This window comes from Lipotes vexillifer, unplaced genomic scaffold (assembly GCF_000442215.2).
Source record: "Lipotes vexillifer unplaced genomic scaffold, Lipotes_vexillifer_v1.1 scaffold860, whole genome shotgun sequence".
Lineage (NCBI taxonomy): Eukaryota > Metazoa > Chordata > Mammalia > Artiodactyla > Lipotidae > Lipotes > Lipotes vexillifer.
In genome coordinates, this window is record NW_006789568.1 from 176,252 (window position 1) to 186,836 (window position 10,585).

Here is a 10,585-nt window from a genome sequence, read left to right on the forward strand (position 1 = left end):
TTCCCTACATCCAGCGTTCATCTGAATTTTATATCCCAGTGATCACGTATACTCATGTTCAGCCACTCATCAAGCATGTATGGAGCACCTGCAAGCACTGGGCTACTGATGGAGCAGAAGGAAACAGACATTCATTAGAAATACAAGGAAAAGCAGAGTTATATACAGCTGTGAAAAACACTGTGAAGCAGTGAAGGTAGTAGGAGAATGTATGCTAGAATTGACTTGGAAAGACTTCTCTGAGGAGGTGATCGTTGAGCTGAGCAGTGAAGGAAGAGCAGGAGGTGGGGCGGAATATAAGCACGAAGAATATTGTGGGCATAGGCACCCACATGTGCAGGGGCCCGAAAGGAGCCCAGTGTGACCAGAGCATTGGTGTATAGATAGTGGGGGAGGAATTGCAGTGCAGGGTGAGGTCAGAGAGCTAGGGTCATACCATGCAGGGTTTTATGGGCCATGTTAAAAGGGAATTTTCTCCATCCTAAGAGCAATAGGTAATTGAAGCATTTTAAACACAAAGATTTAAGCATTGTAAGACAAAGGATTTAAGCATAAATCTTAATCATATTTGTGTTATGAAAAGATCATTCTAATTGTGATGTGGAAAACGGACTGTAGGGCATTCAAGGAAACCAGTCAGTAGGCTCCTTAGTAGTCCAGACAAGAGTTATGGGGACGGTAGAGTATAAATGGATGGATTTTGGAGACTGGTGATGGATTACATATCGGGGCAGGGTGAGGAAGAGGGAAGAGTCGAGGATGAATCCTAAGTTTCTGACACGTTATAAGAGCAGTAGTGGCATCTCATTCCCAGAAATAGGGAACAAGGGAAGAACATAGGCTTTGGGGCAAGAGCATGAGTTCTGTTCTAGATGCATTAGGTTTGAGGTACCTTGAGACATCCAAGTAGAGACATTTCTAGCAGGTTGCTTAATATACTAGTAAGAGAACTGGATTAGAGATGGGAATCTATGAGGCATCTGCATTTAGGTGTTCATTAAAGTTGTGGGTGTGGATGAGGTCACCTAGGGAGAGATGATAGAATGAGAAGAAGGGAGCCCTGTACTCTGCCTGGAGGAATTCCCAATATTTAAACGGCCCACTCCAGGAGGATGAGCCAAAAAGGAGACAGAGGAGCAACCAGGGAGACAGGAAGAAAAAAAGTAGGGTGTTGGTAAGTCACAGAGGACAGGGAGGAGCGGTTTTAAAAGCAGGGTGTAGCCAACTTCAGATGCTGCCGAGAGCTCACACGTGATGAAGGCTAGAAATTGTCTTTAATGGCAGGCAGGTCGTTGGTGACTGTCTGAAAGCTATAAAGTACTGGCTGTAGAAGCCTCACGGGATTGGGCCGAAGAGTGAGTAGGAAAGAGATGTGGACTGTAACCGACACAGGGAGGTGTTCTGAGAGGCTTAGTTATGGCGGGCAGTATCTGGGAGGGGGTTATGGAGTCAAAGGAGAGCTTGTTTAGTTTTGTTAGTGGGAATCTAATAGATCGTATTTAAAATTGAGTTTGGGGGAATCAAGTAAGAGGGGAGTCGACTATATGAGGAGATAAGGTAACAGACAGGATGAGATCCTGAGAAGGCAGGAGATGAGTGGAATCCAGAAGCAAGGAGGGTTAATATAGGTAGGTTTTTATAATGGTTAGAAGCAAGGAGGGTTAAAATAGGTAGGCGAGCATAATGGTTAGCAGAGGAGAGAATTCGATGGTGTTTTCCTCCCCACTCATAATGTAGGTGACAGTGTCATCTGCTGAAAGGGAAGAAGAGGGCTTTATGTGTGGATCCAGGGTGCCTTTCATCTTAGAAGCACCATAAGTAGCTTTCTATTTCCTTGCTTCTCTCCTCCATTTTTTAAAAACAGCTTTTTTGAGATACAGCTTGCATATCATATAGTTCACCCATCTAAAGTGTACAGTTCAGTAGTTCGTAGTTTATTCACCGATAATGTGCAACCACAAACAACACAATCAATTTTTAAAATTCTGTCTCTTCAAAAAGAAACCCCATACTTTAGCTATCACTCCCCTTCCCCCCAACACAGTGAGCATTTTGATCTTCATCTTTTGTTCATAGTGAGCAGTTCTTCATCCTTTACTGTCAGAAAGCATAGAGTATGGTCTGATCTCAGATTTAAAATCATATCACGATTTCAAAGCAGAGTATAAACTGAGACACATGAAGGGTTATTAAGAACCTCAAAACTTCGATCTAGTCAGAGAAGCAGACGGGGCTAAGGTCTATGATGTGGTAGGGTCACTGAGTAAATTCAGCAGATAATATACTCAGGAAACCTACTAAATGTCAGATTCTTCCCGGTCAAAGAGAATCATCTTAAGAATAGAGATTAATAAAATGAAATTGTAAAGGCAACACATGTAATTAGATTATAAGAGAACATTTACTGTTGATAAATGATTTTTATCTCTTGGCCCAGAAAAAGTACATTCTGGGGTACTTAAAATTTATATATGGGATGACAACAAACTGCTGTCAGAAATCTAAGACATTAACAGAATAGGGTAGTGACAGCAGACTCAGAGAGGTAAAGGTTCTGCTTACCTTCACACTGAATAAGGTTTCATAATGGGATTATTAGGAAGATACTTTGTAAGCATTTAGAAAAGAAAGCAGTAGTCAGTAGAAATCAGCATAGACTTAAGTAAAACGGTCATACCAAATTAACTTTATTTCATTTCCTTATATTCAGGAAATGTGGAGGAAATAGTATATTCTTATTTTATCAGAGTATTTAACAAAAAGCCTTTTGAATATCATTTGGAAATAAGTGTATATGTAAGTGGCTGAGCAGCCATGCCCAAAGATTATTTATAGATCATTACTGAAAAGAGCATGGTGATTCAAAGGCATAATGTTAGGCTCCATTCAGTTACTTCCTTTTTGGCATTTTGGTTAATGATTGAGGCCATGGGAGGCATACTTACCTACCAGATTTCAGATGATACAAATACAATAGCTGGCATTTTGGATGTCCTTCAGAATTCAGAAATACCTCCACAGTGTTGAATGATGGGCTATTAATGAGATTAAATTAAATAGTGAGAAGAGTTGAAGCCATCATTGCAGTGTTTATTCCGAAGATCTGGCTTTGAATGAATTATATGATATAATTGCAAAAATTCTTAAAGGTAGCCCCTGAGCTACATTAAATTTGCAACATTTGCAGGAAATGGTGGTCTGGTTTCTTGTGCATCATTCCATCTGGATAGAGTTGAAACATTAATCCTGTCTTTCTTAGGAGGATAGTTAAAGTAGCTGAGAGGAGGTTTTTCTGGAGAAGACTATTTAGGGAAGACAGGCAAGCTGTTTTCAATGAGGAGCCTTTATGTGGAAGAGAAGTTAAGATACTTTCTTATCTGCAGTGCAGACCCAGGACCAGCCGACACTATAGTGAGGCAATGTTTGTTTCACTATGAAATTTTCTAACAGCTGTCTGATTCTGAAGTCTGCTAATCCTGCATTACTGGACACTGGAAATATTTAAGGTGAAGCAATGTGATCATTTGGTAAGAAGATTTAGAAGGTTGTAGAAGGGAATACCGTGGACCTAGATGATTCTTTAGGTACCATTAAAGGCTTATGTCCTCTGAATCTGTGCTAAGTGATCTCCCTGAAGTAATTTCTGTCATAAATATTTCCGTTCATTTAGCTTTTTATAGCCTTTATGTTTTTCACATATCTTTAGTATTCTGCTTTGTTGGCTTATTAGCTATAACTCTTTTGGTTTTTTTAGTGGTTCTTTTAGGACTTACAGTGTATGCCTTTTAACTTGTGGTTTGTCTTCAAGAAATATTATACTGCTTCATGTATAAAAACCTTAACACTGCCCCCCCTTGGAGCTATTGTTGCCACATATTCTTGTTCTACGTATGGCATAACCCCAAAATACAGATTTATGCTTTAAACAGCCAGTTGTCTTTTAGAGACTTTTTTTTAATAATGGAAAAATCTTTTCCATTTATCCACATTTCTGTCTCCAGTGCTCTTCATTCTTTTCTGTATACACAGATTTTCATCTTGAATCTCCTCCTGTAGGACTTGCTTAAACGTTTCCTATAGTGCAGGTCTGCTGGTGACAAAACCTTCCAGCTTTTCTGTGTCTTAAAAATTCTTATTTCACCTTCATTTTTGTATAATATTTTTACTAGGTATAGAATTCTACAATGACAGTTTAGTTTTGTTTTTCCCCCAGAATTTTAATAATGTTCCTCCACTATCTTTTGACTTGCATCATTTCTGTCAAGAAGTCTGTTATTTTTTGATTCTTTGTCTGTAATGTTTTTCCCCCCTCTGGTTGCTTTTAGGATTTTCTCTTCACTGAATTTCAGCAATTTGATTATTCTATGGCTTGGCGTAGTTTTCTTCCTGTTTCTTGTGCTTGGGATTTTTTTTGAACTTCTTGGCTCCATGGGATTATAGTTTTCATCAAATTTGGAAATTTTTCAGCTATTATGTCTTCACATATTTTGTCTGTCCTTCCCCCTCCTTTGGAGACTGCAGTTACACATGTATCAGACTGCTTACAGTCATCCTGTAGCTCACTGCTGTGCTGTCTTTTTTCTCCCTCTCATTGCGTTTCATTTTGAATAGCTTTCATTGCTCTGTCTTCATATTTACTAACCATTTCTTCTGCACTGTTTGCTCTGCTATTGATCCCATCCAGTGTAATTTTTATTTCAGAAATTTTAGTTTTTATTTTTAAGTGTTTGATTTTGGTGGGGTCTTTTTACGTCTTCCATACCTTTACTTAACATGCTCGTTTTTTCCCTGAATGTACTGACTATAGTTATAGTAACTTTTAATGTCCTTGTTTGATTTCTACCATCTGTGTCACTTTGCAGGGCTGTTACTGTTGACTGTTTTTCCTCCTCATTATTGGTTGTGTTTTCCAGTTTTGATTCTTTCCAGGCTTGCTTTTAAGCTTTTTGGAGAGCAGAGTTTAGTCCAGGGCTAATTTTTTATAACAGCAGAGACAAAACCCTTTGAGAGCTCTGCTTTATGCCTGTGAGTATGAGGTTTTCCATCAGGTTAATGGGAGCCTTGCGTGAGCTCCATGGCTCTGTTCCCTGGCCTTGGGTACCTACTCGCATGCACGTGCTTACCAGTACTCAGATAGAGTAGCAAGTGAGTCTTTGCAGGTCTCTAACACTCTCTTCAGTGTAGCTGTCTCCTCTCTGGTACTTTGCCCTGCAAAAGTACCAAGTCTCCTTGGCCTCCATAGATTACCAGCTCTGTCTCCTCACGTGGAGATTGCCTGTTCTGCCTGGCTTCCCTCTCCCTGTCATGTGGCCTGGAAATTTTCTCCGGGCAGGCAGTAAGCTGGGGCAATTGTGAAGTTCGTTTTGTCTGTTTCCCTTCTCTCAGGAACCACTCTCCTGTGCTGCCTGAAGTTCAATGTTCAAAATTCATTGTTTCAAATATTTTCCTCCAATTTTTGGTCTTTTTCATGGGGGAAGGTAAATCTGACCCTTGTTTTTTCATCTGGCCAGAAGTGGAAGCTTTTTAGTGACTTTTTATTTATTGCCAGTGTTTTAGCTTTGCATTCAAAGCCTCTTTCAGCTTCATTTCTTCTGTCACTCCCTTATTCCCTCCACACCTTTTCTCTGACAGGCCCTGTGCTGCTTCCTCCCCCTCATCCCCAGTTCCTGCCATTCGTTCCCCTCAGTCTCCTTCTCCCCAGCCAGTTCTTGCTTGTCAGTGTCTCTCCATTCTCATGGTCAGCTCAGGTGCCTCTTCCATGTTGTTTCCCTCCCATTTGAGCAGAACTGAACTTTTTCTCCCTGTTCTGTTTCTACTACAACAACATTGTTTTCAGCGTTCAAGTATACACTGCTGGCCTTCCCTGTCGAGCACATATGTCAGTCCCCACCTGTGCACACACATGCAGTTTTTGACTCCTGAGGGCCAGGATGGGGCTTGCCCACCTTTATGTCTTGTACAGGGGTCTGGGAGTATGTAATATATAGGGAAGGTATTTAGCAAGTGTAGGTATGTTATATATGTTTGTGAAAATGCATTTTCTCCTCTCCCCCAAAATCAGGCTACAGAAGAAGTTTCCAAAAATCTGGTTGCCATGAAAGAAATTCTGTATGGCACAAATGAAAAAGAGCCACAGACAGAAGCGGTGGCACAGCTCGCTCAAGAACTGTATAATAGTGGGCTCCTTAGCACCCTAGTAGCTGATTTACAGCTCATTGACTTTGAGGTAAGAAATCAGTTTTTTATTTTTCAAAAACACTAACTATTCGTAGTCATTTTCCGTATGTTCTCTCCTCTGAAACATTTTAAGGTTCCTGCTGGACTCTTGGCTCAGGGGTACTGACCTGTAAGCATACCCGGGCTGCCTGTCTAATTAGCGGGGCCAACTCAGGAACTCAAGGGTATCTCGGACTTAGGCCAGGTTTTTTCACCCTCTTTCACTACATCGTATATGAAGTTTTTTAGGTATTTGTTATGCCCTTTCATTTAGGCTGTATTTAATAAACAGCTGCTGGTTTACATAATTCACTGGTTCTTGGCTCTCAAGGAATAAACAATCTAAAGAAGACCATAGAGTGTTAGAATTTTTGAGGTTGCTGAGATCTTAGAGAACATCTAGGTTTTGTTTGTTTGTTTGTTTTTAACCTGCTGAGAACGCACTACAGTTGAGATTATATGTGTTTTGTTTGCTTGGCACTGCTTTTAAACATTTAAATGAGGATAACATTAAAACAGCAGGAGATTTTATACACAATTTTGAATTTCTTGCTTCCCTTGGAAAATTTGGCAACATTGGGCCTTGTAGTCTTGTGTGGCCCCTCAGCCCATGACGTTGGCATCCACACTTGGGTGTGCCACAGACGGCACAGCTTGTTTTTTCTACCTCGGCCTGCTGCGCTCATTTTCATTTCCTGCTCGTCCCTGGTAGGCATTTGAGATTGGTGCCCAGGCTTATACAGCCAGATCATCCCATGTTGGATATTTAGTGCATTTATTAGTGAGAAAAATGGTCCTTGATACCAGTCTGAATAAACTAGTCTGAGAAGTGTGTAATGAAGGACTCTGGCATGGTCATGAGCAGTCTCCTCTTTGACTCTTCATTATGGCTGTGCTTTGTTTAAGCCCCAGTGTTTATCGTCCTGAGGGATTGTATGTCTATTCAGGTACTTGGAAAACCAGGGGAGAAAATGACAAGACACCTGTAGCTAGATTCAGTTTTAGAGAAGGGTGGGGAAGATGTGGTTCATAGGTTACTTGAATGTATTATCAATAGATAATAAAAGAGAATAAAAATTTATTTCTATCTTTTAGAACAGACAGAACTATGATATTTCCATTTATATAGCTGGTTTCATATATCTTTAATAGAGTGTCAAATTCCAACAACAAGGATTTTTATCTCCACTGCAAAGGTGGGAGTGCACTGGACCATCCAGTTCCTTCTCCTTCGTCTTCCCACCCCAGTCCCCAACCTGGACCTTGAACTTAATATTCATTTGGGACTTTAGAGACATAAATTTAATTTAAAAGAAATGTGTGCCCTTGAGACTGGTTCTTCGAGATTGCCATTACTACTCCTGACCTAGCACAGGCCCCAGGGTGATCTCTAGTGCTGGAAAGCTAGCGTTTCACTCACTCTCCTGCAGACTTGTCAGCCTTATATAAAGTGGCAGTTCTGAAACATCTCTTGGGGTCTACTTCTGCATTTGTTACTTTCTTGTGCAGCTTTCTGATTATAAGTTTCACTGTATTGTGTTAACATCTACCTATTTTGTTTAGTGAAGTACCGTGGTGTAACTCTGATCTCTGAACTGTTGCATCATGTGATACTCAGTACCTTAATTATCTATATATAAAGTTTTTCCCAATTACACCTAGTTTAGTAGGAGGATATGTCTACTTGCCATTAAAGCTCAACTTCTTACAGAATTCTTTCATTTTTATTACACTAACTACAGTTTCTCCTCCTTCCATCACTATAAAAGGAAGCTATATGTATTGTTTACAATACAAGCATCCTATTTGAAGCTGCTTGGGTGGGAGTCAGATCCCTGAACAATGTAAGCATATAGCAAGGTTTTGTTTTTCATATCTGAGTCAGCATGATTCTGAGAGTTAGAAATCATTGAAATTATATATAGTAAGATTTCACTTTGTCAACACATTATTCATGTCAAAAATACTTTACTATTAAAACTTAGGGACTTCCCTGGTGGTCCAGTGGTTATGACTTCACCTTCTAGTGCAGGGGGTGCGGGTTCGATCCCTGGTCGGGGAGCTAAGATCCCATATGCCTCAAGGCCAAAGAAACAAAACATAAAACAGAAGCAATATTGTGACAAATTCAATAAAGACTTTTAAAAAAATGGTCCACATCAAAAAAATCTTTAAAAAAACAATTCACTATTAAAACTTAGAATTTGAAATTACGAAGGAAGAAATAAAATAAGAAAATTTAATGTCTAGGAACATTTTAAAGTCAGATATTCAGTCATAATTATAAATATACAGTACCTAGGTTTGAGTTTATTTAGGGCGTTTTGGCATTTAGTCAGGCATTTTGATATTTTTGTCTTCCTTAATAGGGCAAGAAAGACGTGGCTCAGATTTTCAACAATATTCTCAGAAGACAAATTGGTACAAGAACTCCTACTGTTGAATACATCTGCACCCAACAGAATATTTTGTTCATGTTATTGAAAGGGTATGTATAAAGTATAATGTAATAAGATTTATATTTTTGACTTGAAAAATAAAAAGAAAAGATGGTCTTGGGCAAAAACAGAATGGTGAATGTCAGAAAGCATTTCCTCTGTAGTTTCATCAGCTCATTTTCCCGTAGTTCTGGAACACATTTCCCTCCTTAAAATTTAACCTGTGAGCTAAACTGAATTTGAAAATGCCCGTGGGATTTTAAAGTTAGGTGAATTGTGAGCCTTTAAATTCTCAAACCATACATGACTGAAGAAAAAAATAAGTCCTCTGTGTTCTTGTTTCTGTTCTCTAAGATGTAAAAACCTTAATTGTTGAAATATCAGCTAAATCATGTATTTAAAGACATCTTCTTTGGACGTACATGCACACTGTACTGCAGTAAAGGCTTCCCAGTAAATGGAGCTTGGATGCTATATAGCTTAACCTTGTTCAGTCAGCAGTCAACAAAGTGCATGTTTATGACGTACTTCCCTTTGCTTTTCACCTATGTGTGTCCACTCACTAACCCACTTAATCTGGTAATTCACAGTGCATCTTCCTGGAATTACTGTTGGACTAATAAGCAGGCATTTATCTTTGGGTAGCCTGTCAGTTTCAAAAAAAAAAAAAAAAAAAAAATTCAAATAAAAACCAAAAAAGCCTTAAAACTAAAAGTTAAAAAAAAAGGCCTCTTCTCTCTCATCACTGATTGGCAAGGTAACCTCCTGTTGTTTCACACCGGAGTTGTTTGCCAGCTCTGGGTACGTGTGCACTGGTGGTGTTCTGTTAAATTGGCGGGCGGCTGTTTTATTGGCATGACTGGTGGCGTGAATCAGCTTGCTCTCCTACCGCAGCTTTATAGCTTGCCTCACTCTGATTCCTATCTCTGTGGTTTAACACTTCCCCCAAGTTCAAACTCGTTTAGACAAAGCATGAGTCAGTGCATGTGTTGGATGCCAGCATTCTATTTCCTTCTTTCTAGTTCTAACTGTCTATGTTGCTTCTTCAGATGTTGCCATACGGAATTTTTGGCATCTGATTTTTTGTTGTATCAATCCAGAGCTGCGTGTATGAACATGTAGTGAGTAGTCTGAAATTTTAGTGTTCTTAGAGCAGCTGCCAGATGCCTTTGTGTATTTTTAAAGCCAGTCTTCCTTTTTGCGTAGAAAGCAGCGGTTATTAAAATCTATGAATTAGTTAACTCTGCCTGTGTTTTCACTTTAGAGTGGCCAGGGATATGATATGAACATTGTTTAATGTCATGTAAAGTAAGACTTTTGAGGTAATATTTAAAGAAAGGTTTCAAGCTCTCAGCTGAGCTGACCAGAGCAGAAACCTCAGTTTAGGGAGGCGAGGAGAAGCCACTGGTGTTGGGATCCCACAGAAGCCGTCCCCCCACCCCTTACAACCCCTTTCCTACCTGTCACCAGGCTTCAACAATTACTAACATTTATTAACATTCTTGTTTCATCTATTCCTTGCCTCTTGTTTTTCCTCCTCAAACATAACATCACTTCAGTATGCATCCCTAGTACATAATAAAAGATTCTTTAACATAACCATAATATCATTTAAAAACCTAATCTTATCTAATGCCCAGTCACTGTTCAGATTTCCTTGATTTTCACCAAAAATGTCATTTTTCATATTGTTTAGATCAGTTTTCAAGCAAGGTCCACAAACTGAATTTGGTTGATATGACTCTTAACTCTCTGTTAATCTATAATAGTTCCTGCGCCCTTCTTTTAACACCATTTATTTGTTGAAGCAACTGGGTCATTTGTTTTGCAGGGAAACCACATATTTGGGATTTGCATCCTGTGGTTTCACCTGTAGCCATGTTCCTCTATCCTCTGTTCTTTCAAGGTAGTTTGATTAGATTCAGCTTCAG

The 10,585-nt window shown here is 39.4% G+C and overlaps 1 protein-coding gene across 1 annotated transcript in view; it reads left to right on the forward strand.

The window, feature by feature from the left end:
• The window catches only part of CAB39 (calcium binding protein 39), a 50,963-nt gene that overhangs the window by 22,331 nt on the left and 18,047 nt on the right, over nucleotides 1–10,585 (forward strand). The window contains exons 2-3 of the mRNA XM_007462738.1: nucleotides 6,062–6,226; nucleotides 8,586–8,704. Coding sequence (XP_007462800.1) covers nucleotides 6,062–6,226; nucleotides 8,586–8,704 — 284 coding nt within the window. The remainder of the gene's footprint in view (nucleotides 1–6,061; nucleotides 6,227–8,585; nucleotides 8,705–10,585) is intronic.